The sequence below is a fragment of the Orcinus orca genome, chromosome 2 (assembly GCF_937001465.1).
Source record: "Orcinus orca chromosome 2, mOrcOrc1.1, whole genome shotgun sequence".
NCBI lineage: Eukaryota > Metazoa > Chordata > Mammalia > Artiodactyla > Delphinidae > Orcinus > Orcinus orca.
Genome location: NC_064560.1, coordinates 99,479,439 through 99,506,998, shown reverse-complemented (window position 1 = coordinate 99,506,998; position 27,560 = coordinate 99,479,439). Strand labels below are relative to the sequence as shown.

At 35.9% G+C, this 27,560-nt stretch overlaps 2 protein-coding genes across 12 annotated transcripts in view; both read left to right on the top strand.

Annotated features, from left to right (window-relative positions):
• Nucleotides 1-27,560, top strand: part of RNF111 (ring finger protein 111) — a 111,643-nt gene that overhangs the window by 30,210 nt on the left and 53,873 nt on the right. For 7 of the 11 annotated variants that reach the window (XM_049705975.1, XM_049705973.1, XM_049705970.1 and 4 more), the window contains exon 2: nucleotides 823-869. The exons of 2 other annotated variants lie outside the window; for them this stretch is intronic. In XM_049705975.1, the coding sequence (XP_049561932.1) occupies nucleotides 823-869 (47 nt within the window). Of the gene's footprint in view, nucleotides 1-17; nucleotides 252-822; nucleotides 870-27,560 lie in introns of those variants that run through there. 2 more of the 11 variants (XM_033437026.2, XM_033437027.2) reach the window with 2 other exon arrangements.
• Nucleotides 6,951-8,044, top strand: LOC105748231 (calcium-binding mitochondrial carrier protein SCaMC-1-like). The gene has a single exon (XM_012534780.3). The coding sequence runs from the start codon at nucleotides 7,009-7,011 to the stop codon at nucleotides 7,780-7,782; it is 774 nt and encodes a 257-aa protein (XP_012390234.1). The 5' UTR covers nucleotides 6,951-7,008; the 3' UTR covers nucleotides 7,783-8,044.

Sequence of the window (27,560 nt, the reverse complement as noted above, 5' to 3'; positions counted from 1 at the left end):
GCTGCGGCCGCGGAAGGCTGGGGTCGGCGACCGGCCGGTTATTGCTGGCTCCGTAGTGACTTAGGGTCTGGGTCTCCGCAGAAGATTTAATTGTGTTTGAGCAAAGCATTTGTCTACAGACACACCCACCCCCCTCAGTAAGGGGCTGTGGGTGAAGGGATTTGTTTCCCTTTTTCGACTCTCCCTAGAGTCTTAGGATGGGGGCTGAGGACTGAGGCGTGGGAGTGCGATTTGACAATGGATTGATGAAGGTAACCCGCACCCGGGGTGTTGGAGGGCGCTAAGTCAGCCCTGACGGTTAGGGAGTTGCCTTCTTCTGTGATCAAGGAAACGTAGACCGCAGAACAGCTGAGATACAGACCCGTCAGATTTTGTATAGAGTTGGCTGGTTGGTCATTAAAAAAGAAGCTTGATATTTTTGTTACTGTTTTTAGAGAATTTATCAGAGTCAGTAACAATGTTGTAGTTGGAAATATTTGTTCTATGCTGCAGAAATAGAGGTTTGTCACCATAGTTCTTACATAGGTTATAGTAGATCTTTACAGATAAGTTCTTAACGCACGTCTAAGTTTTAACGTTTCAAAAATGCCAGGAAGTATAGGGTATCCATTTAATTTGTTCATGTTTGTAGTGTGGGGTGATTCCATTGTATTGCATGCTTTCCTGTTTCTTGGTTTATGTGCAGTATGAATTTAGAACTCGCTGGGGTGGTAAAATGCCAGCTGACATAGACTTCATTTTATAGTTCATAAAGCTTTTTGAACCTGACTTAATCCAAACTTTATTTCATTTGGTGTTTTATGTTTAATTTTCTTGTTTTAGGGACCTCTTCAACCAAAAAGAACAGACTGGGGAAAAGATAAGCTAAGGTTCCATTTCCTTTCCCATTTTTGTTTTTTGTGTCATTGCTTTCAAATGTTAGTATGTGATTAAGGTATTACATAGAAGTTTTATAATACCGGTTTTACTTGGTTTTATTAGGGTGAAAAATCTACATTTTGATATTTCATTACTATATGTTTTTTAGTAAAAATTTTCATGTCAGTGTGAACCAGGTTATTTTTTCATACAAAACAGTAGTGTTTGGTCGTGTTTGTGAGACAAAACAAGTAGGGTGAGAAAGAAACCCTTTCACTCTGAAAAGAATCTTAAATTGTTTTTTTTTTAAGCCTTGAATTATTTTACTTTTGTCCATTTCTTGTCATTTAACCTTGGACAAATGACATCTCTCTCCTGTGCATTTGTTTGCCTCTACAATTCAGAGGAGTATTCTAAGAACTGGTGAGGGTATTTATGAATTGGTCTGAACAATATTGTAGGGAAACTAGGAAGATTAGAGTTTCTCCTTGTACATCAGGGAAGCTGTATCTTGTGTGTATGGATCCTTCTGTCACTTTTTCCCTTTTGTTTGGTGTCTCTTGGTCACTTGCATATTAATTCTTTCACTAGAGTTGGTTTTTGACAAAAGATATAGTAAAAATAATTTCATTTTGGTGAAAAATGCATTGCAGTGGAGGTTATACCGTGACAAATTTCACTTCAGTACTCTATTTCTACAGATAATTGAAAAATAGCTATACTGATCTTTAAGATAAGAGGTCAGCAATTTACTCATCTGAAGCAAAGGAATAGTCAGCAGATACTCCTAAATAGTTATTTTCACTTTAAAATTTAAAATGTGGAATAAAAACCTCATTGAATCAAACCAATTAAATTTTTTAGATGCTTCTTGTATTATTTTGTCAAAGAGGGGTTTCTGTAACATGCTTTACTTAGAGCGGAATTATATGTGCCCTTGTTTTGACATTTCCCCTGGTGGCTAGGATTTCAATAGGAAAAAAAAAAAGTGACAGTACTAAAAATGATGGTAAAGTATGTTATAACTTGACATTAACATTCTGTGGGTGACATTATTATACATAAAGAGTGTAGGGCTAGAGACAGGAGATCTGGATTTTAAATCTAGCTTTGCTTGCTATTCATTAGATCTGTGACTTTGTGGATGATTATCCATCCGGGGCTTCAGGTCTCTCTCAACTGTTAAATGAGAAGTGTGGGATAGGTAACTCTAGTTTTCTCTAGGTCCCAATTTTAATGGTTTGCATTTTTAGTTAGGTGTTTTTGGTATTAATCGTATTCATCATGATCCAGTCCCCAGAAAGAAATGCTATACTGAGAGTATTAATTCCTTCATGGTATGTATATATTAGAGACGGGGAAAAAAACGAAACAAAACAAATGATTGAGCCATGTTTGTTTTTCTAGATAATGCTTCTGTCCCATTGTAGATATTACTCATGATTAGCTCTCATATGATACTAAAAAATGAAACTTTTACTCCTGGTAATGCTCTTTAAATCATCCTGAGTAATTTGCTTTCAGAAACCCATAATCATTGTTCAGTGAATTTCCAGAAATGCATTTGAATGCCTTACATCTCTGTTCTTTCTTTGCTGCATCCCATAGTGTTTTGGTAACAGCTGGCCCAAGTTTCTGCAGGTACTCAGTTTATACCATGGCATGAGCAGTGAGTGAGCTACAAATGTTTAAAAACAAATACTAAACTGAGCTTACATTTTAGATAGAGGTACTGCATTACTATTTAATCATTCTGCAAGTATTTATTGATTGTCTCATGCTCTTGGCATTATTCTTGGCCTTCAGTGAAGAAGGCACTGTGCCTTCATGCAGTGGATATTTTATTAGGGGAAACAATAAACAGAATAGCTTTATGTAGTGGTAAGTGCCATGAAGAAAATAGGGGCATGTAATGGAGAATGAATGAAAGTGGGGCTCTACTGTGCATTGAGAGGTTAGAAAGGGCCTCTTTTTAGAGGTAATACTTGATTTGCGATCAGTGATTAAAAAGAGTCAGCCATAGTGGCAATCTGGAGGAAGAGTGCTGCAGACAAAGCAAACGGTAAATACATTAGATTGGGTTTGATTCTGGAGAATCTACAATTGTGAATTAATTGTTTGGTTTGTCTGTTAGTCTTTTTCATAATTACTGATAGACAATTGTAAAAGGAAGGTTAAAAATATTTATGTGTAGTAACCAAATGTAATGTGTTGACATTGTTTAAATCCTGACTCAAACCAACTGTAGAAAGTAATTTTTGAAGCACTTTGGAGGAAATTTGAATGTGGATAGGTATTAGATGATTTCAAGGAATTATTGTTAGTTTTGTGAGGGATGCTAATGGCATTATGTTTATGTAAGAAAATGCCCATTTTTAGAGATGGAGACTGAAGAATGAGGAAGAGAAATTTGTTTGGTATTTGTTTAAAAATACTTCCGAGCAAAGAAAGGATGGGAGAGATGAGTTAGATGAAGCAAGTGTGGAATAATCCTGATAATTGTTGTGTTGGAGTGATAGGTATATGTGTAGTAATAATATTGTTCTCCTTTTGTGAGGTTTGAAAATGTTCTTACTTTAAAGTGCATTTAAAATAATTTATACCCTATTTAGATGTCTTCTCCTTTTTTTTCTCTTCCTCCCAGTTTTGATAAAATGTAGACTTTTGTTCCTCTTTCTAAACATTCATCATTTATTCAACAAATATGAGTACTGTATTTCAGGCACTGTGTCAGTGCTTGAGTTAAAACAAAGAGCAGGACCTTAAGGCCTGCCTGTGAGGAGCTTATGGTTTGCTGGATGAAGAGAGAGACCCTCAGTGTGGACTGTGTTAACATGAAATCATAGATTTCTGTGTTTTCCTGAGGGTACACAGGATCAGCATCTTAGTGTTTATGTGGTTACTAAACAAATATTTTTCCTGGGACATCCCTGGCGGTCCAGTGGTTAAGACTCTGTGCTCCCAATGCAGGGGGCACAGGTTCAATCCCTGGTTGGGGACCTGAGATCCTGCATGCTGCATGGTGTGGCCAAAGAAAAATTGTTTTTTTCTTTTTCTAGAGAATTGAGAGTTTAGGAAGTTCTGTATGCAGCTGTGTGCCAGTCTGAGTCACTGTTGTATTCATTTCCCTTATTCATATGTTCTATAGGGCATCGGAATAAATCACCTTTTTACTTTACCACCTTTTGACATCCCAGTTTGCCTTTATTTAAATTTTTTATTTTGAAATAATTTCAAACCTAAAGTTTAAAAAATGGTACTGAGAACTCTTCAATATCCTCTAGTCAGATTTGCCAGTTTTCAAAATTTTGTTGCATTTGCTTTAATGCTCTCTTCTGAGTCACTTCAAAGTAAATTGAATGTATTATGCCCAAGTCTCTAAATATTCACTGTGTATTGTATTCTTTTGCATTATCACAATACAGTTACCAGATTCAGGAAATCTAACATTGATAATACTATATTATCTAATCTATCTAATCTATAGCCCCTATTCCAGGTTTGTCAGTTTGTCCCAGTAATAGCATTTGTTCCTTTGTAGCATTTTCCCCATAGGATCCAGGCCAGGATTGCAAATTGCATTTAGTTGTCATATCTCTTCAGTCTCCTTTCATCTGGAACAGTATCTTAGCCTTTCTCTTTCATTGTATTGACATTTTTGAAGAATACAGGCTATATATTTCATAGAGTATTCTCAATTTGGATTTGTCTGATGTTTCCTAGTAATTAGATTCAGGTTATGCATCCCCAGCGGGGGATTTTGTATCTTTCTCAGGGTATGATATTGAAGTACCTGTTATCGGTCTGCCCCTCATTGGTGATGTTAATTTTTAGTTACCTGGTCACAGTGTTGTCTGGTTTCTTCACAGGAACGTATAATTATTTTTCCCCTCTCACCTAATAAGCAGTCTGTGGGGATAACTTTGAGATAGAGCATATATCCTGCTTCTAATCAGATCTGTATTTTCATCAAATTTCCCTCCTGGATTTAACATCCATTGATGATTCTTGCCTGTGCTGATGTTTATATTGATGGTTGCAAAATGGTTATTTTCTGACTCCGTTTCTTTATGTCAATAGGTGTTCTGTTTTAAGGCAGAAGCATCCTTTTATCTATCTGTTATCAATATGGACTTATGTACTTCCTATCTTACTCAATGGGTTATACTCCATTATTGCCTTTATTTATTTTGACGCTCAGATTGTCCCAGGTTTGTCCAGTGGGAGCCTTTCTGCCCTGGATTCTGTGTCTTTTTGACATATACTCTCATAATTTTTTTGGAGTATTTCCTCTCTTTTTGCACATCTCAGTCCTGGAATCAGCCATTCTCCAAGGAGCCCTGGGTCCTTACAGTGGGGAATCCAATTTGCTTTTGAGTTATCTATTTATATATAGAAATAATCTCTTCTTTTCTGGATCAGGACATCTTTTGAGAAACTAAATTTAAATTAGACTTTGATAATGGGTTTGTATTTCTCTGAAGATTTTGTTTATGAAGTAATTACATAAGACTTAGCAATTATATTTACCGTAAAGCAATTATTTATTCTTTCCTTTTTCAAATACATAAGTTCTAATTTGATCTTAATCGTGATCAAATGAAATAGAAGAAGAAAAAGGGTTATTTTATTTTATGTTACCTTGTGTGTGTGTATGTATATGTGTGTGGGAAGGGTTTAACCACTTAACTGTTAAAAATGACTTAAGTTTTATATACTTAACTGTTGTTTTTTTAATATATTTTTTAAATTTTTGGCTGCATTGGGTCTTCATTGTTGCCCGCAGGCTTTCTCTAGTTGCGGCGAACGGGGGGCTACTGTTCGTTGCGGTGCACGGGTTTCTCTTTGCGGTGGCTTCTCTTTGTTTTAGAGCACGGGCTCTAGGCGCACAGGCTCTAGGTGCGCGGGCTTCAGTACTTGTGGCACTTGGGCTCCGTAGTTGTGGCTTGCAGGCTCTAGAGTGCAGGCTCAGTAGTTGTGGCTTGTGGGCTCTAGAGCGCAGGCTCAGTAGTTGTGGCGCACGGGCTTAGTTGCTCCGCAAGTAAGTCCTCCTGGACCAGGGCTCAAACCCGTGTCCCCTGCATTGGCAGGCGATTCTTAACCAGTGCGCCACCAGGGAAGTCCCTACTTAACTGTTTTTAACTGAGTCATCAGACATTTTGGTTTGAGGAAATTGTTGCTTTTTAACTAGCTTTTTAAATGAAAATGTTTTTATTGTAATATAGAATGATATTTCATATAAGAGTGGGAACTCAAAGGCACATTATTCCAGGCAGTTACTGTTACATCTTGGTATGTTTCACAGCCATTGTCTCACCTTTGCATCGGTATTTGCTTTATTTGTCTTTTAAACTTAACTTTTAAGTATTTTTCCTGGCAGTATTTTGAATGATTTTTATTTTTGAACCAATTAACGTCTGTACATGGTTTAAAAATTAGTTCCAAATGGCTTATAGTGAAAAAAACAGCAGTCCCCTCTGCAACCCCTCCTAATCTCCTAGTTCCACTTCCTAAGTGGGAACACTTTCAGCTCTTAAAATTTTTTTTTCTTTTGGTATTTACCTTCATATTTCTAAATAATATGCTTATATATCTACTTAGCCACTTTAGATGTCAGTTTACATTTTTTGTTTTTTAAATAATTATTTAATTTTTAAGATAAAATACATATCAATACAAAGGATACTAAATTCACAGGGTACAAAGGGCATACAGGGAAAGATAAGTCTTCTTGCCATCCCTGTCTTCCCACCACCCAGTTCTTTTCCCCGGAGACATATTCCCTCTTCTTAGTTTATATGTATCTCCAGAGCAGTGGTTCTCTGTGGTCTGTGGAGTCTTGAGGGGGGTCTTCAAATGTTTCAAGTTATCTGTTGGTTTGAAACTATTTCATAATAATACTAACTTCTTCTTTGTTACTTAACTATGTTGACATTTGCACTGATGGTGCAAACACAGTGATGGGTAAAACTACTGGCCCTGCAGTGCATATCAAGACAGTGGCAAAAATTGTACTAATAGTCATATTCTTCATCACTGTACATTAATGGTTGGGGAAAAAAACCTGGTTTCATTTAAGAATATCCTCCATGAGGTGTTGCTGGTGCCGTCTCTCGAACAAGCACTGCCCCTTTGGATCGTCTGAAAGTCATGATGCAGGTCCATGGTTCAAAATCAGAGAAAATGAACATATATGGCGGCTTTCGACAGATGGTGAAAGAGGGAGGTATCCGCTCACTTTGGAGAGGAAATGGTACAAATGTCATTAAAATTGCTCCTGAGACAGCTGTTAAGTTCTGGGCATATGAACAGTACAAGAAGTTGCTTACTGAGGAAGGACAAAAAGTAGGAACCTTTGAGAGATTCGTTTCTGGTTCCATGGCTGGAGCAACTGCACAGACACTTATTTATCCTATGGAGGTTCTGAAAACCAGGCTCGCTGTAGGCAAAACTGGACAATACTCTGGGATGTTTGATTGTGCCAAGAAGATTTTGAAACATGAAGGCATGGGAGCTTTTTACAAAGGTTACGTTCCCAATTTATTAGGCATCATACCTTATGCAGGTATAGATCTTGCTGTGTATGAGCTCTTGAAGTCCCATTGGCTAGATAATTTTGCCAAAGACTCTGTAAACCCTGGAGTCGTGGTGCTGCTGGGATGTGGTGCCTTATCCAGCACCTGTGGTCAGCTGGCCAGCTACCCCTTGGCTTTGGTGAGAACACGCATGCAGGCTCAAGCCATGGTAGAAGGAACCGCACAGCTGAACATGTTTGGGCTCTTTCGACGAATAATTTCTAAGGAAGGAATACCAGGACTTTACAGAGGCATCACCCCAAACTTTATGAAGGTGCTTCCTGCTGTAGGCATCAGTTATGTGGTTTATGAAAAGATGAGACAAACTTTAGGAGTAACTCAGAAGTGATATGCTGAATTTTTTGCTTTAGCATAATTATTGAAACTTTCAACCATCTCCAGAGTGACCTTTTCTCCTAGAGCTGCAACAAGTCCATGGCAAAAAGAAGCTGTATTTTTTTTTCACAAAAGGGAAGAGCAAATCATTGGTAACTTCAAACATTTGGACTCAATTTTATACATTCAGAAATGCTAAAAATCATTGTCTTGATAAGCTCATACAGTCTTGAAAAGGCAATAAAATTATATTTTTTCTTATTAAAAAAAAAAAAAAAGAATATCCTCCATGAAGCAGTAAAGCTTGTTAATTTTATTAATCTTGATCCTTGAGTACATGTTTTTTTAATATTTCATGTGACAAAATGAAAAGAATGTTATACGACACTTCTGCTGCATACCAAAGTATGATGCTTGTCTTGAAGAAAAATATTTGTGTGATTGAGTTGCGAGCCCAACTAGCAAACTAGTTGCTTTTTTCATGGAACACTATTTTTACTTGAAAGAATGACAAACTGTAGTTATTTAAACTTGGGTATTTGTACATATTTTCTCAAAAATAAATGAAGTGAGCCTGTCACTTCAGGGAAAACAACCAACAGAATTTATTGCCAGGATAAAATTAAGGCTTTCAAGCAGAAATTAGAATTTTGGAAAACATATCTGCCACTGTGATCTTGGCAACATCTCAGGACCTTGCTGATGAAATTGTTGGTGATATTAACAAATGTGATTTTTTTTTTAATTTGCTGTGTTATAATGAAATGTGTCATTGTTTGGAAGATGTGCATAACTCGGTGGACCAACTTTTTTCAAAAGATCAATGCATGATATTAACAGAATCATGCTGTGGGTATAAGGGCCTACTTAAGTGCAAGATAGATCAATAGATTTTTTTTTTTTGATCAATAGATTTTAAATGAAATGGTCTGGAAAGTTTCATTGATATGGTTTCAGAGTCCACCTTGCAACTAACCTTTACAGAATTACGCTTGTTAAGTTTTGGCTTAATATCAAAGAAGAATAATATCCACACTTATCTGAAAAGGTTATTAAAAATATTCCTTCTTTTATCAACCACATATTGGTGTGAAGCTGGATTTTCATTTTAGATTGACTACAGGAGCAGATATAAGAAATCGGGTTTCTCTATTAAAGAAATTTGCAAAAATGTACAGCAGTGCCACTCTTACTAATTTTTTTGGAAAAATACATTCATAAATGTTACTTATTAGCATGGAGTGGATTTACCTTTGCTGATTTTAAATAAAAAATTTTAAAGCATTTACCAGCTTTCCTCTATAATATTATTACCAGTACATACAACCCACATAATAAAAGCCCTTTGAGTTCCTCAATTATTTTTTAAGAGTGAAAAGGGGTTCACAAGTCAAAAAGTTTAAAAACTGATGCTACAGCTGGTTAATCCAGAGGGTTAAGCAGTTTTAAGCATTACTTTTTGACTGCTTATGGAAAAGGAGTTCACACTTCTCTCTTTACCGTTTCTCCCAATATAGTTGTATCACAATTTTAGATTATTTTATTTTGTTTTGTTTTCCAAAAACATACTTCATATTTACTCTTTTATTATATAAATATCAGTTTAACCTTTTACTGTAAGAATATAAATGTTTTAAGAGAGGCTTTGTTATTCTTTATACCGATTCACAGTCAATTAATTGATAAAGGTCTCTGGGTTTCTTTAACTCCATGGTCTCGTATGTTGCATATTTTAAATAACAATTCAGCATATATTTACTGAATGCCAACTATGTGTTCAACACAGTAGTGATGAAAATCAAGTCTTGGCCTTAGTGGGAAAACAAGTAAATTTTACAGATGGTGATTATGGAAATAACTGGGCTGGGAAAAGAAGATGGGGGTAGGGTTAGCTTTTTAAGTATAAGGTGGTCAGGGATGGTCTCAAGGATAAGGAAACATTTAAGCACAGACCCAAATGAAGCAGGTAGGAGAGCCTTATGGATATCCTGGGGACAAGCATTCCGAGCAGATTAAATAGCAATAGTATGCTTGGCCGGCAGAGGAATCAGCCAAGAAGCTGTTGCGGCTGGAGTGGAGTGGAGGAGAAAATGGTGGTCTCTTAGGACAAAGGTAGAAAGGGTTTATGTCCTTCATTTTTACGAAATGTTCTTTGTAGCTTTGATAACTACTTAGTCATTTTTTCCTCTGTTCTCTTTTTGGAATTGTTTGTGAAGTCAGATGATTGGATTTTGTTGCTGTTTTGTACTTGCTGTTAGTTCCTCTGTGTGTGTGTGTGTGTGCCCGTGCACATAGTTTTTAAAAAATGCTGGGCTTCCCTGGTGGCGCAGTGGTTGAGAGTCCGCCTGCCGATGCAGGGGACATGGGTTCGTGCCCCGGTCCGGGAAGATCCCACATGCCGCGGAGCGGCTGGGCCCGTGAACCATGGCCGCTGAGCTTGCGCGTCCGGAGCCTGTGCTCCGCAACGGGAGAGGCCACAGCAGTGAGAGGCCCGCGTACCGCAAACAAAACAAAACAAAACAAAAACAAAAAAATGCTTATTGTGTGCCATCTCCTTTTCTTCCCACTCCCCTTCTTTCTGTTCTTTGTACGTGTTAGGCCTGTTCCTGCTACATGGTCTTTCCTTACTGTTTCCGCCTGCTAGGAATGGTGTTCTTCCAGAACTGCGTGGCTTGGTTGATTGGTGGCTGGTTCCTTCTCATGATTCGTGTCTTTAGTTTCTTAGCGAGGAGACTGTTGATGGTTAACCTTTACCATTTGTTTTGTTTCCTTAAGAGCACATATTTCTAAAATTATCTTGATTGTTTGTCTACTCGTGTCTTGTTTGTCCTCATTTGCATGCAGTTTCCATGAGAGACTTTCTGTGTTCTGTTCACTGCTGATCCCAGTATCTAGAATGGTGCCCAGCTTGTAATGGGCTCTCAATAAATATTTATTGAATGACCACAATACATAAATAAATGGTAGCTAATGTATTATCAGTGATATTGTATCTTCTAAAATGTTAATAAACTACTGTAAAATTCATTTCTGTTACCTGGGTGTTGTTTCCAGATCCTGATCTGATTTCAGATGCTTGGGATAGAAAAAGTTTGGATAACCTGACTTGTAATTATCCTGCTAGAACTGAATAGATCTTTTCTGAAACCTTCTTCCTACACTTGCATTTATCCATTTTATTCCAGTGTGAGTGAATATTTTTCCTCATAGATGGCAGTTCTGGGTAGCAGTTCTAATGCCTCGACTTACTTTTCAGTCATCTTCCTTTATCTTGAACAAGTTTCAGTTTAAAAGATTTTCTTCTTTTCTCTCCTATCATCTTCACTAACCCTCAGTTGCCTCTTTTTCAGTTGCCACTTTCTTCCCCAACAAGAAGTCGTCACAGTTTATGTATACTGAAACCAAAGTTCTGAAGATTACCCAAAAAGTATATGAGTAAATGTGTGTAGGCTAGACATGTATAGGAATCCACATTAAGGTTAGGATTACTATATTTATCTAGAATATGAAATTCTTGGAACAGGGTAGCATCTTAACTATCTTTTAAATTATTACCTTGAGCAGTGTCTGGTATCAAAAAACTAAAAAAGGTTTATTGAGTAAAGTAGCTGACATTAGTATACTGGATAATAAATCCTTGGTTTCCCCAAACCAGTACCCTGGGATTGTTTAATAGCTTGCTGTTTTTGCTTTTTGCCACAAAGATTTTCACTTGCTGTCTGAATACACAGGTTCAAGGAAGACAAAAATGTCATTTGGTCCAATTAACCTTGGAAATCCCTAAAGTTGCCCATAAAATATATAGATATACAGTCTCTGAAAGTCCAACACATCCTATTTTTCCTTTAGTGTTGGAACAAATCACGTTTCATTGTTAAACACTAGATGAAGTTGTAGGCTATGTTTGTGGTCCATGTTATGGGAAAAATAAATGGCTCTGAACATTAGAATCTGACAGCACAGCAAGATACTCATATCATGAGAGGCACATGGGAAGTAAGGCCAACTAGAAAGTAGTAAAATATTACCTTTTTGTGTTCATTTTGGGCATTCACTCATTGAGCAGAATAGCAGGCATAATCTACATGGTTTAAATTATTTTTTTTTCTTCATATAGTTGAATTTATATTAGTGTGCTCTCTATCCAGAGGTGTTCCCCTATCCAGTTTTCAGCCTTTACCTTCAGTCATTAAAGTGTCAGTAACTCTTCCTGGTTTTTCTCTTATGACTCTTTTTCTCATTCTTTAGAACATACTATTAATTAATATTCCCCAGGTTACATATTTTGACCTAGATCACGTACGTAGAGCAAAACCAACTTTTATCTAAGTACACTTGGACTTCATTCAGGGAGAAATTGTTCCCTTGGACACTTGTGCTCAGCATATTAGATCTTACATTCTCAAAGTAGCTGCCATCTTTTCTAATCTAGTTTTCTGTTTTATTTTTATTTTGTTACCCCAACCTTTACTTTGGGGCTTTAACAACTCAGGGTTTTGGTCTGATCTGCAAGAGGAATTTGAGGTTCTCTTGAATAAGACTAACTTGAGGTGGGTGTACCTACAGAACTGAAGGCCTGCCAAAAAAAAAAAAAAGGAAAAATTCATGGGGGCAGATTGTGGACTTTTTTGCCAAGATGATTTCTAAAAGCTAGTTGACTATTTAGCTTTAAAAACAGTAATAAAAGCCAGTATGTGCATACATTATTTTGCTTAAAAATTTATAACAACCTTTTGAGGTAAATATTTCCATTTTTCAGATGAGGAAATTTAGGCACAGGATGGTTAGTAACTTGATGAAGACTCACAGCAATGATGGAGTTGAAGGGATTTAAAGTTCATTAGGTTTTGAGTCACATGAGAAAGGAATTCCAAAATTCAGGGGCTTAATCTGAATTTCTGTAATACCTTTAATGAAAACAGTAAGCTGTTTTCTTATCTCCACTGGGCATGGCCTTTGTCAAAAGAGAGGGAAGGATGGTGATATTTTATTTGGATGGTGTGATTAAGAGGGACTTAATTTTTCTGTGCTTTTTCTGTGTATTCTAGATTTTCTGTAGTGAAGATTTTAAAAATCGATTGAAGTATAATTTATAAAAGGCACACATTTTACTGTACAGTTGAGTGAGTTTTGGCAAATATATACATCCATGTAACCAACACCCCAATCAGGATATAAAACATTCCATCACTCTAGAAAGTTCTTTCTTGCTCCTTTGCAATAAGTCATCCGTATCTCCTGTCCCGGGCAACCACTGATCTGATTTTTGACATCGTGGATTAGTTTTGTTTGTTGTAGAACCTCATATACATACAAATCATGTAATATTACTGTTTTGTGTCTGGCTTCTTCTGCTCATCAAATATCTTCTGTCTAGCATTTTATTGTGAAAATTTGCAAACATATAAAAGTTGAAAGAATTGTACAGCAAGCACCCATTTCCCTATCACCTAGATTCTACAGTTACCAATTTGCTTTTTTGCCTTATCACATATCATTCCATCTATCCATTCCTCTAACCATTCATCAGCCAAGTTTATTGGTGTGTGTGGTGTTTTGTTTGTTTGGTTTTGTATTGCAAATTAAGTTGCAGACATCAGTGCATTTTACCCCTAAACAAATTCAGCTTCCATGTCATTAACTAGAGTTGGATACTTGTTTACAGTTCTTTGTTTTTGAAGTAAAATTACATACAGTGAAATGCACAAATCTTAAGTGTACCATTTAAGTTTTGCCAGATGTATACATTTGTGTAACCCAAATCCTTATGAAGAGGTAGAACATCACCATCACCTCGGAAAAGTTCCCTCATGTGCCTCCTGTTCAATTGTTTCCCCCTATCCTTTGTAGAACACAACCACTGTTTTGACTTTTTTTCATCTTAGACTAAATTTGCCTGATCTAGAACTTCATATAAATGGAATCAATATAGATAGATGTTTCATATCTGATTTCCTTCCCTTAGCAGGATGTTTTTGAGAGTCATCTGTAATGTTACTTGTATCAGTAGTTCCTTCTTTGCTGTTGTTCTTGTTACTGTTTGGTATCCCATTGTACCTATATATCATAATTTGTTTATCTTTTCACTTGTTGGAGATTTGTTTTTCCCAGTTTTGGGTTCTTATGAGTAAAGCTTTGAACATTCACATACAAATCTTTTTGTATACCTGTATTTTCCAACCTAGGTGTGGAATTACTGGATCATAGGTTAGATGAATGTGTGACTGTACTAGCAGCTCCTAAGAGTTGTATGTAGAGTTCCAGTTGTGCCACATCCTTAACATTTGGTGGTTTTGGTCTTTTTAGTCTTTTAGCCTTTTATTGGGTATACAGTTGTATCTCACTGTGGTTTTAGTTTGCATTTCCCTGATAACTGAAAATATTGAGCATTTTTTCATGTACTTACTGGCCATTTGTATATGTTTAGAAAAATGTTAAAAATTATTTGCCTGTTTTTTGGGAGGTTGTCTTATTAAGATGTGAGAGTTTTACATATATTCTGGATTCAGATTGGGTGTGTATTTGTATATACATGTAAATTATATATATGTATATAATTTTCTCTGTTCTATGCTTGCTATCTTGCCTTTTTGTTTTCTTAATGGTATCTCTGAAGAATAGAAGGCTTTTATTTTTATAAAGTCTAGTTTATCAGTTAAAAAAAAATGTTTAGTCCTTTTTGTTTTCTATGAAATCTTTGCCCATGGTGTGATCACATAAATTTTCTGTTCATTTCTTTTTGAAGTTTTAGCTTTTGGGTTTAAGTCTGTGATCTGTTTCGAGTTACGTTTTGTATCTGGTGTAAGGTAGGGGTTGAGATTTTTCCCAGACAGCTCACTAGTTGTTCTACCACCATTTGTTGAAAAGACTTACTCCTTCCCTATTATCTTGGCACTGTTGTTGAAAATCATTTGATGATATGTGTGAGGCTATTTCTGGACTTTCCAGTCTATCTGTATGCCAATAGCACCCTGTTTTGTTACAGTTGGGCTTTAATGTAATCTTGCTATTTGTTTTCTATTTGTCCCATTTATTCTCTGTTCCTTTTTCCCCCCTTCTCTTGTCCCCTTTAGTCTTGAGTTTTTTTTAGTTTTTGTGTTTTGTTTTTTTGCATTACATTTTACTTCCACTGTGGGCTTATTAGCTATACCTACTTGTTTTATTTTTTATCTTTGATGGTCTCTTTGGGTTTACACTATGCATATTTAACTTTTCACAGTCTGCCTTCAAGGAATAATAGACTATTTCATGTATAATGTAAGAAACAACAGTCTATTCTTTGCTCCCCTTCTGTGCTTTGTGTTATTATTGTCATACATTTTACTTTTACATGTTAGTAGTTTGGGGAGGATTTCTTTGTTCAAATTTTGGGGTGGTGGCTAGAGATCAATCCTTGTGAAGGTGAGTGTCTTTATGAGGAAGATGCTGGTAGAACTCACTTTTTTCCATTCCACTTTCACAGAAGTGACCAGATGGTGATGATTTATGAAAATGTCTTTTAAATTTGATAAATTCAGACCAGAAAACTTAGATATTTGAGGCTAAAAAAAAAGATGGTTATATCATATATTCTTTTTGTAGAACTAGACCAAAATTAGAACTTGGAGCATTTGTAACTGAATATCTCTGAATATTACCCAGTTATTGACTTTAGGCAAATTATTCAGTGAAAAACATTAAAAAATTCCTCCCCTATGTTTTTAATCTGAATATAAGGTAAACTTAGTTGTTCTTTATATTAATTAAAGTTTTTGTTTTTAAATGACTTTGCTCATCTCATTCTAAGCTTTTATTTTCAGGTCTTGATTTTGTCATTCAGTTTATATGTAATCCTTTTTCAGCTTTGTGTCACTTGAGACTATGGTGAACATTCCATTTATGCCCTCATGTGAAATCATGGCTAAAAACAGATTTTGGAATGCACGTTGTAGGCTAATTTTTAATTATACAGCTCATTTTATGTTGCTGATTATTTGTATATTCCAGACAAGTTTTGGGATTGCTCTTTATTCTGTTTTAACTTCTAAGTGTATTGTAGCTTACAATTCTTCTCTACCCATTGGAAGGTAGTGAAGTTGAGACTGTGCTGCCTGATTAGAGTGGTAGGGAGCGAGCTTAGTGTTAAGGGTGGAAATGAAGGGAGAACATAGGGCTTTAGTTGTTGTGAAGTAGATTCCTCCATCTCATACTAAATTAAAACAAATTCTGGGGGAAATCTTGGAATTCTGTGGACCTTAGTCTATTCTTTCATATGCTGAAAAGTATACCAAGAAGTTATCTTACTTTCTCCTTTTCTTCTTAACAGTAAGTTCTAGACAATTAGTTGTTTGAAGTGGAATGGCATATTTGAAGATTATATGTTGTCTCTCAGAAGATCATATGTTGTCTTTCAGATCACTGGTTTTTAAAATTTTGTAGGTGTACTTCATCATTAAATATGTGGTTCATTTAGAGAACGTCTGCCATGGAAATAGGGTAATCAAGTCTCGTTTCTTCCCATTTCACTATTTTTCCTTTTATTCTTCCTGGAAAACCTTCCTTGGTTCAGCTTCCCCTTCAGAATTGAATTAAGTTCTACTCTGGTTTGTTTCAGTGCATACCTCTTTCATGATACTGTATTTTAACTATCTACTGATAGGTTTCTCTACCTGCTGGTCTGTAACTTCTTAAGGACAGGTCTGCGTCTTATTCATCTTTGTACTTGCAATATTTGGGACAGTCTAGCACTTAGGAAGTATTCATTACATGGTATATTTGTTTGCTAGGGCTTCCATAACAAAATACCACATGCTGGGTGACTTAAACAACAAAAATCTATTTCATCACAGTTCTGGAGACAAGAGTCCAAGAACAAGTTGTGGGCAGGTTTGGTTTCTCCTGAGGCCTCTCTCCTTGGTTTGCAGATGGCCGCCTTCCTGTTGTATACTCACATGGTCTTTTCTCTGTGTCTCTCTGAGTGTCCAGATTTCCTCTTTTTATAAAGGACACCAGTCAGATTGGATTAGGGCCCACTCATATGACCTCATTTAACCTTAATTATTGCTTTGAAGGCCCTATATATAGTCACATTCTGAGGTACTGGGGGCTAAGGTTTCAACATATGAATTTTGAGGGGACACAATTCACTCCATAGCACATGAATTTTTTGATTTGGCATACATTCCAGCTGAAGGGGATTTGTTATGGTCCAACACCAAACCAAGGTTGTCAAGGTTGGGACCAAAGATTTCCTAGTTTGTATAAGAACAAATGGCTTAATTCTAGTGTTTTGTCTTAATGTAGTTGTCGTACATATTTAATGATTAAGACGCTGTAGCCTTTAGTGCTTGGAAGTACTACTACTACTAAGTTTTCTTTCCTTCACTGTTTATATCACAAAAAAGTGATAAAACACACTCACACATGCATTCGGGCACATGAATGCTTTGTGTACATATTGGCTGTTAATGCATCTTTGCTGAACATTTTAACCCAAGAAATAAATTTTTTAAATTGAAGTACAGTTCATTTACAATGCTGTGTTAATTTCTGCTGTATGGTGAAGTGATTCAGTTGTACATATATATACATTCTTTTTTTAATTCTTTTCCATTATGGTTTGTCACAGGATATTGAATATAATTCCCTATGCTATACAGTAGGACCTTGTCGTTTATCCATTCTATATATAATAGCTTACATCTGCTAACCCCAAACTCCCACTGCATCCCGACCCCACCCCCACCCCTTGGCTACCACAAGTCAGTTCTCTATGCCTGTGAATCTGTTTCTGTTTCGTAGATACGTTCATTTGTTTCATATTTTAGATTCCACATATAAGTGATATCATATGGTGTTTATCTTTCTCTTTCTGACTTACTTCACTTAGTATGATAATCTCTAGTTCTATCCATGTTGCTGCAAATGGCATGATTTCATTTTTTTAATGACTGAGTGGTATTCCATTGCATATATGTACCACATCTTCTTTATCCATTCATCTATCGATGGATATTTAGGTTGTTTCCATGCCTTGGCAATTGTGAATAGTGCTTCTATGAACATAGGGGTACATATATCTTTTGAATTATAGTTTTGTCCATATATTTGTGGGCAGGCTTCAGTAGTTGTGGCAGGTGGGCTTCAGTAGTTGTGGCTCACGGGCTCTAGAGCGCAGGCTCAGTAGTTGTGGCACATGGGCTTAGTTGCTTCGCGGCATGTGGGATCTTCCCAGACCAGGGATTGAACCCGTGTTCCCTGAATTGGCAGGCGGATTCTTAACCACTGCGCCACCAGGGAAGCCCCAGCATTTGTTAGTTGTAGACTTTTTAATGATAGCCAGTGTGAGGTGGTACCTCACTGTAATTTTGATTTGCATTTCTGCAATAATTAGTGATGTTGAGCCCAAGAAATACATTTTTATTTGCCAAATTCCCAGTGGTAGTTTGGAAAGGTGACATCATTCAATAATTTCTCTGTAGAAATTCCATGAATTATACATAATTTCCCAGTGTATACAGATACATGCCTTGCTATCCCAGTGGAGCTACCAGATAGTATTAGGTCCTTTCTTTTCCCTTGGTAGTTCCAGCCTTAGAGTCCCACTCCCTCCTCCCTTAGTAGTTCAGTGTAAGATTTTGGGGGATATTGTTGGCAGTAGTGAGGTAATGGTGAGATTGGAGAGCAGGGTAAGCTCCATTGTCTCTCATTTGTCTCCTCCCTTTCCTAGGAATGGGGGAAATTTGCAAATAATACCCTAGTGCCCCCCTTCCCCTTAAAAAAAAGTTTTTATTTTACAGTTTTTCATTTACAGAAAAGTTGCAAAGGTAGTACACAGAATTCCCATAAATCTGTCACCGTTTCTCCTATTGTTAACATCTTAGCTATTGTACATCTATCACAACTAAGAAACCAACATTAGTACATTACTTGATTGTAGTCTCCTGTGCTCTCACAGTTTTTCTTTCCTTGTTTGTCATGACTTTAACAGTTTTGAGGAGTGCTTATCAGGTGTTTTGTAGAATGTCCCTCAGTTTGGGTTTGTCTAATATTTTTCTCATTGGTTTCACTCGGGTTGTGGATTCCGGGAAGAATACCACAGAGGTGAAGTGCCCTTGTTAGCATCATGACTTATGATTGATGATATTAATCCTTGATCACCTGGTCAAGGTAGGGTTTGCCAGCTTTCGCCACAGTAAAGTTCCTGTCCTTTCCTGTTAGTCTTTTTTTTTTTTTGGAAGCAAGTCATTAAAGGGGGACAAATTGTTCAAAGTTCCACCTTCTGGAAGGGATGTATCTACAATAACCAATTGGAATTCTTCTGTCTTTTCACTCCCACTTATTTATTTAATCATTTGTTTATATCAGTGTGGACTAAATGGGTATTTATTTCATACTTTGAGTTTGAATTCAGTACTGTTATTTATTTTGTTGCCACAACTGTTCTAGCTTTGGCTATTAGGAGCTCTTGCAGGTTGGCTCCAGTGTCCCTTTGACATGCCCCTGTTCTTTTGTGTTTTGTGTCCTTTACTTTTTGGTACTATAAGATGCTCCAGGCTCATCTGTTTTTCTTGCCACAGTTCTAGTATCAGCCATTCCTCCAAGGAGCCCTGATTCCTTTTGTTGAAGAATGATATTAAAAATCAGGATCTGGGTGCTGGGTCCTAGTTCCCTTTTCTTGACTCAATTCCTGTGCACAGTGTGGAAAGTCTGAATATTTGGATGAATGGTAGAGTGGTTATAGCATCACACATTTGTATCATAGTACTTGATAGTATCTGTGTTTGTTGACTTTGTCTTCTGCTGTGGAGTCATAAAAGCAGATTTTTAAAAGTACTTCTAAGTGTTTAAAAAAAGAAAAGTTAAAGTCAAAGCTTTAAGGAATGTATGCTTGTTTTAGGGCAGGCAAATGGGGAAGAGTCATTAGGTTCTTCTGTTTTATTCTGAATTTCAGAAAAGATGAACTCTCTTTGGATGCAGAAAGGAAGGGTGTCATCAGGAAACCTTCCATGGACAAAGAAGTGTGTTTGAGAACTTCTGCTAACAGGAATTTCAGGCTTCCTTGAGCCTGTTCCTCTCCATTATTATCATCATCATTATTGCTGTCATCATCAATAATATTATTTTGCCATAACTGCTGTTATTCCAGCCTTACCTTTCTTTTCCATAATGCTGAAATTTTTTGTTTTTAAACATACAAGTCATTTACAAATGATTTGTAGACTGTCAGGGCAGGTAAAAGATTAGGGATGTTGGAGCCTCTTTCCAATTGCTTTTGCTGGAGTTTGGTTGCAAGTAATGGAAATTGGAGCTTTTAATCTATTACTGCCTTGAAACTTTACTAAGTATTTTAGAAAATGAATGGATCTGGATCAAGGAAAGAGTTTGTTGTTGAATTCTCTTGGAAAACCTGATTTGAAATAGCAACTGTAGCTCTAAGAAAAGGTTTTAGTCAAAGAATAGCAGAGTTCATCTTTGTCATAACAGTCGAAGAAAGAGCCAGTGATATTCACAAGGTTTTCTGAACTTAATTTCTAATTTTTTAAAAATTCTATAGTTCAGCCTTTGTCCTCCTACTTATATTTAGCAATTTAGATCTGACACCCGCTAGGGACCAGAGTTTTTAAATAACAAATCTGAATCTCTCTCCTTTTTTTTTTTTTCCTATTTGGTTATTTCACTTTATAAATTTCTCAAAAAAAAAAAAATAAAAGTAAGTAAAACATTATAGGTAGAATTCACATATGTTTTCCTTCTTGTCAGTTTGAATAAACTTTGCATATTAGGAATATAGTTTCATATTTTGCAGGTATTTTGTATATTTTATTCTTTTACCATTTTTGTGAATTTATATGCGTTTTTTTGTACCATCGACATTGTCATCTTATTTGTACATTTTCAATAAAAATTGAGATAATATTGTTAGTCACAATTGATGTGTTACCATGTTAACCCATGGTAAGCAACTAAAAATTTTTAACCATATTATTATAAATATGTCTAAAACATGCTGTATGCTTGTTTATTTTACTGAGAACAGTCTGTCCCCTGGATGGCTCAGAATCATGATTCTGAACATCAGCTTTTATTCTTTGCTTATTACAGTGTTGCCCTCAGAATCTGTTTACATAAATAATGTTATTTAATCTAGGCAAACTGCTGACTTTTTAGTCATTGGGACAAGTGGCTTAGTTCTTCTATCTTTTAATTATTAGGTGCTGCCACCAGTATTCCATCTGTTATACCTGTAATCAGACAACTAAGCTTATTACTATTAAATATAAAATAATAGTCTCTGAGTATTGAATTGCATGTGGCCTTTCTGACAATTATTTTGAACCTTCGTAGAATCATTTTCCTTTAGGCTCTGTTCCCAAGAGTTGAAGTTGTTGGAAATCTGACTTCCAGATAAATGGAGTATTTATTACTGCCTTACAGAAAGAGAAAAGGGGAGTTATTTCAACAACATGATAAAACCTGAAGAGTATTTTATGCAAGGGAATTATAAGTTACTTAATTATGAAAGATACCATATTTTAACATGAGTATGTTTTTGGGTGGGAGTACAAAGGTTTTTTTTTGTTTCTTGTTTTTTTCATTTAGGGGGTATAAAGTTTAAGGCCAAGTGTGGTACCAGGAAGAAACAGCATTCATTCCAAAATGGCATAATTCTGTAGTGTTCTGCAGTTTGTGGTTCTAGCTCACTTGTTGAGCAGTGCTCTGAAAAAATGTAGACAGCTTCAGGGTCATATTTTGGTGTTTTGGCTCAAGTTTGGTCGATTCTGGGGATGCAGCCCTTGATTTGGTAAACAAGTTCTCCTTCCTTCACACCACCCTCCAACCCTAAAACCACCTTTTGCCCCCACTGCTGCAAAGCCTTCTCCCTGGTCTCTCTGCTTTCTCTCCAGCCTCTTGCTGTTAGCGCCACCTTCAATCTAAACTGTGTTAAGTAGAAACATTATCCCTCACTTTTTGATGATTTGACTCTAGCTTAGTCTCTCCCACTAAAAAACAAAACCAAAAAAACCCCCACACCCCAAACATCAGAGTACTTTGATACTGTCATTCTTTGCCATGTCTCAGCATTGTTTGAAATGAAGGATTTTCTCTGCCTGCCATCACCTTCTGCATACTTCATGGTTTGACTTAGATGTCACCTTCTATATGAATCCTTTACCAGAGACACCACATGCTTTCTCCTTTGTGTTCTATAGAGAGTGCTTTTATTTATATCATTATTCATAGCATTCTGTATTTTGGGTCTTTTATGTTCTTTTTGTCGTACTAAATTATGAACTTCTTGAAAGATAAGACCCTATATCTTATTTATATCTCTGCCCACAGATCCACAAAGCCCTCATAGGTAGTGATTCTTGTGTGTCCAGTTTAAGTTGGTTATTGCATTTGCCTTTGACATAGGCTTGTAGTTATTCCAGAACTAATTGAATAACTAGGCATATACTGTATCAGTCAGAAATTTTCATCTTGACTTTTTCAGCCCACCATCATTTGGTTCCACCCTACCTATTTCAAATAGTCTTTCCTGCTTCTCACAAGGATGTGCTCACTGCTTCGTTGAGGTTGTGACTCTTTGTGACTTCAAAGAGTCTTGCATAAGCCACGATTTTTATTTTTGTATTTTTGATTTGATTTCTCCTTACTACTTTAGCATCATTCAACATATGTGACTGTTTATTCGTAAGTAAAAGACCAAATCACTTAAAATTATTAACAAAAATTAGTTCATAATGTTAAATGTACTCTGGTAAAGATGTCAGATCTTATTTAGCAGTATGGTTTAATTCTACATTTAGCTCTTGCAGATTATTAAATTTTGATAAGAAATTAGGCAAGTTAAAGCAGATATCTTTCCACATATAAAATAAAAATATTGTCTTTATGTTGGCCTCTATCACTTTAAAAAAGAAAGAACTCTCAATTCACTTCAAATTTGTGAATTTGAAGCTTTTTGAAAGTTGGCAGATTGATCATTTGAAAAACTATCAAGAACAAAAGATTGTGGAGGTTTGTTTTCCTTGAACATTTTTTTGAGTTTTTATGGGCACTTTTCACTTAACTATAATAATTATTGTACTTTCATTGGTAAAGATTATTTGATGATAGATTATTACTTTCTAAGCATGAAAATTTCTTCATACAGTTAAGTTCAGAAACAACGTGCCTAGGTAGACTAGTATCAGTAACTAAAAAGCATAATCAGCTCTCAAATTTGACAACTTCATTCAGATTTGCTAACAATTAGATGCTATCAGTTTCTGCCCTATTCTCTCATTAAGCTGTCCAGGACTGGTGGTCATTTCTCGTCACTAAGGAGGAATTTTATGCTTAGCCAAGGTTCTCATAAAAATCATACTATCATATATTTGATTTATATAGTAATCTGCTACTAACAAAGTTGTGTCCTAGTCCAGAGGAAAAATAAAATATATTCAGTTATTTTTTTTTTACTCCTTTAACAACTTCTTGTACTTTGATTTCAGAAGTGGCAAATGATCATTTTATAAAAAATTCAAACCATGCAGAAATTTGTAACACTAAAGATAAATGCTCCTAACCCAGTGCTCTAAGTCTCCACCTTACAGTTTCAGTCCCAAACTAAGTATATATTTTTCTGTATTTTCCCCATGCATTATAACACTTATTTGCAACCTGCTTTAAAAAAATTATCAGTTTGTACAGAGCCTACCTCATTTTTTTTTTTTTTTTTTTGCGGTACGCGGGCCTCTCACTGTTGTGGCCTCTCCCGTTGCGGAGCACAGGCTCCGGACGCGCAGGCTCAGCAGCCATGGCTCACGGGCCTAGCTGTTCCGCGGCATGTGGGATCTTCCTGGACCGGGGCACGAAGCCATGTCCCCTGCATCAACCACTGCGCCACCAGGGAAGCCCGCCTACCTCATTTTTAAAGGCTGCATAGCAGCTTATTTTATGCATATACCCTGAATTTTTAATTGAAGTATAGTTTATTTACCATATTTTATTGGTTTCAGGTGTATTGGTTTCATAGTGGTTCAATATTTTTATAGGTTATACTGCAGTTAAAGTTATTATAAAATAATGGCTATATTTCCCTGTGTTGTACAATATATCCTTGTAGCTTGTTTATTTTATATGTAGTAGTTTGTGCCTCTTAATCCCCTACTCCTATCTTGCCCCCCTTCCTTCATTCTCCCCACTGGTAACCAGTAGTTTGTTCTCTATATCTGTGAGTCTATTTCTGTTTTATTATATTCATTCATTTGTTTTATTTTTTAGATTCCACATATAAGTGATAACAAGATGTACCTAATTTTATCTTTGTTATAAAAATTAATGCTTGATTTTAAAAAAGGAAAAAAAAAGTTTGAATTCAAATTTTCCCTTTCACTTCTACCCTCCTCAGTTATACATATAACTGTATAGTTGTTATTTTTAATTAAATGTTGAAATGTTTCAAAATTATTTGAAATTTTCAGTGAACAAAATGATGAGAAACTGAATGTAAACAGTATGAATTTGAATTAATCTTTACATATATGTCTTTAGACTATTAAAAAATATATGATGCTTTTAAAGGCCCAAGATGTCTATGGTGATGGTATTTATGTTTTATATTTTAAAAATTTGTATATTCTAATTTGTAACAGAGCCAATTTGGAGTGTTTGCTCATTCAGAAATGAAGTGTCTCTCCACTTACGAGGATTGTGTTGTACAGTTTTGTAGTTTTTCGGATATAAGCCTTTTTTGGTTGATTCTTTCATATTTTCATGATAGAATATATTTTATATAATAATTAGCAATATCTTTATATTTCATGTTGTAATATAAATTCCAAAGTCCAGGCCAGAAATGTTAGCTATTTGTGCATTGTACCCTATAATTTGTAATACTGCCTTACTAACTAGTTGAAACTGACTGCCAGATACTCTTCAGGCTTGCCAGGATAGATACACCCTTCATTTTGCTACTGGCCATGATAATAACACAATCATGACTAGAGCAGTAGACTCTCTATAATATATTGAACTCCACCCAGTTTGTACTCATAGGAGACCTAAATAGATGCCAGCTGTGTTTTTCTTTGATGACTAATACTTAGGGATTTTAGAGTACTTTAAACAAGACGAACAAGAAAATCATTAAGTTCATTGAGTAATAGAAACCTATTATTAGACAGATATTTAATTTCTCTTTTTCCAAAAGTATAATGTCTAGTATTAGAAATGGGGCAGCTGAAACATCCAGCTCCCCAAACTAATCCTCCATAGTAAAGGAGAGTCTAGAATTATTTGCTTTCATACGTTTTGTGCGAAAGAATCTTAGGCCTTTATTTCTGTACTTTAAGGTTCTGCAGGAACAGTCGAGTTTATGCCCTTCTTTGACTCTGAGGACTTCATTTATTTCTAGGTATAAGGGAAGGCCTTAAACATTGTATGCCTTATATGTGTAACTGTAGAAAAGGAATTAGTAACAGCCATTGTGCCAGGCACTCTGATAGGTACTCTCATTTAACTGTTAAAGCACTTTTACGAGGTAGATACTGTTATTGTCCCAATTTTATAGAGGGGAAACAGTGTTAGTTTAAGTAATATGCCCTAGGTTACACAGATAGTCAGGGGTAGAGACTTGAACCCAGATTTTTTTAGTACACAAATGAATAACACTTACCTTTGCTTGACTATTTACTCCTTTTTGTCAGTGATCCCACTTAAATGTGGATAATCACCTTCCCTTTCACTCGGTATCCTTTGAGTGTTTTTTTTTCCGTAATATTTTCCCAAAGTCCTTAGATTCACTATAGCTTTTTTGATTATTATTGTACTGTCTTTATTTTCTAGCTTCCTAGAATATTTTGGAGATAGAAGATTTCTTTTTTTGAAGTCTTCCTCTTGGTGGTTTGGTTAATCAGCTAGTTCTCTACTCTAAGTCATTTGAGGTCAAGTTTGTACTGGGATGGTGGGGCACAAAAATTCTACATTCACAGAGTAAGCCTTCGATGAAATAATCAACCCATGGGAACTCTAAATGTAAACTGGGTGCTTTCTGTGCTTCTTTGTTCCTTTTTACCCTTTCAGGGGAGATAGTGATCCTGGGCAGACCTCTCATAAGGCAACTTCAAGAGTCTGATAGTTCTAAACTCCATTGTACTGTACCTTCATTCCTTTTAATACCATGAGTAATAATGTCCAGAGCAACATGGAATGGAGGCTGGATATCCCATGTCCACTTCCTCTCAAGTCATTGTCTCTATGGATATCTGTTTAGGTTAAGGAGTAGAGTAAACATCTCTGGATTTAGGTCTCAATCCTTTCACTCTCCATATGAATCCTTCTTAGTTCACTTACTTTGAAATGCAACCTTAAGACTGACCTGTGACTCTAGCAAATAATAGGATACTCCCTTTTATATCAACACGGAGCCCTCCAGTGAGACTCCCTGTCCTTCCCTTTCTCTGCTCAGAGGGTTTCAAGATTTTACTTGGAAAAGTAAGGAGAAATTCTGAGCTGCTTAACATAAAACTATGAACTACAGTATGCTAGAGGACTATAGATAACAGAATTTTTGAAGGTGAAGAGAATTGGAATGCTAGTTTCCCTTGTTTTATAGTTGAAGAAAATTTCCCATTAATTTTTGCATAATTGACATGATAGTAGTTGTTTCTTATAGGTCCTGTGTGTCTCTTGTTAAATTTGATACTAGGTATCAAATCTTTTCACCTCTATAGTGAGTGGTATATTTTTGTTATTCTGTAATATTTTCTAACTAGCTACTGTTTATTTAAAGGAAAGTCATTGATTTTGGAGTATTATTTTGGTAAACATACATGTACCTGTCCTGTCTTACTGTTTCCAGTGGTTTTCCTGTTCTCATCTGTTAATGTCATTTGCAAATAATGATAAAAAAATCACTTCCTTTTTAAAATTTATGTCCATTCTCTTGTTTGAATGACTTGACTAGTCTTTCCAGAACAGTGTTATATAATGATGAAAACCATTTTTTCTTCTTGATTTTAGTGAGAATTCCTATAGTGTTTCACCATTAACTATCAGTTGTTTTTCTTTTTTCTTTTTTTTCCCCCTGAGTTGTGCAGGGCAAATAAAACATGTGTATGACTGAATCCAGCCAATTCTCTGGTTTGAAGATTTATTTATTTATTAAAAATTTATTATTTATTTATTTATTTGGCTGTGCTGGGCCTTAGTTGCAGCATGTGGGCTCCTTAGTTGCAGCATGCAGGGTCTTTAGTTGCAGCATGTGAGATCTTTTAGTTGCAGCATGCGGGATCTAGTTCCCTCACCAGGGATTGAACCTGGGCCCCCTGCGTTGGGAGTGCAGGGTCTTAACCACTGGACTGCCAGGGAAGTCCCTGAAGATTTATTTTTTAACCTTGGACCTTGATGCCCTCAGAGACATTAAAAGTGGTCTCTGCAGACTTTCTGGAAGATGCAACCAGTATTTAATACTGTTTAACACTATTTAATACTTACTATACATTGAGAAGCAGCAATGTAGATCAGGTTTGCCAATTTTATAGAGAAGAAAAATCTCTTATTTCCCTACTGTTCCCTTTTGAGATCAGTTTCTCTACTTTAAGGGCTTATTGGACTCCCAAATATAAGATAAATGTCTTCTGTCGTTCTAGAGCTTCTGTAACTGAAAATTGGGCCATGGTAAATGTTCAAGAAGTCTTAGACATAATTACTACATAATTTTGTTACTACTATTATTCTCATTCTTCATATTCTCCTCTTTCCTATCTAAGTGATTGGTATCATCATATTCTTAGTTACCCAAGCAAAAAATACAGCGGTCAT

What these genes read in the sequence shown, in the direction of transcription:
- LOC105748231 (XM_012534780.3), top strand. Translation starts at nt 7,009, where the DNA reads ATGATGCAGGTCCATGGTTCAAAATCAGAGAAAATGAACATATATGGC.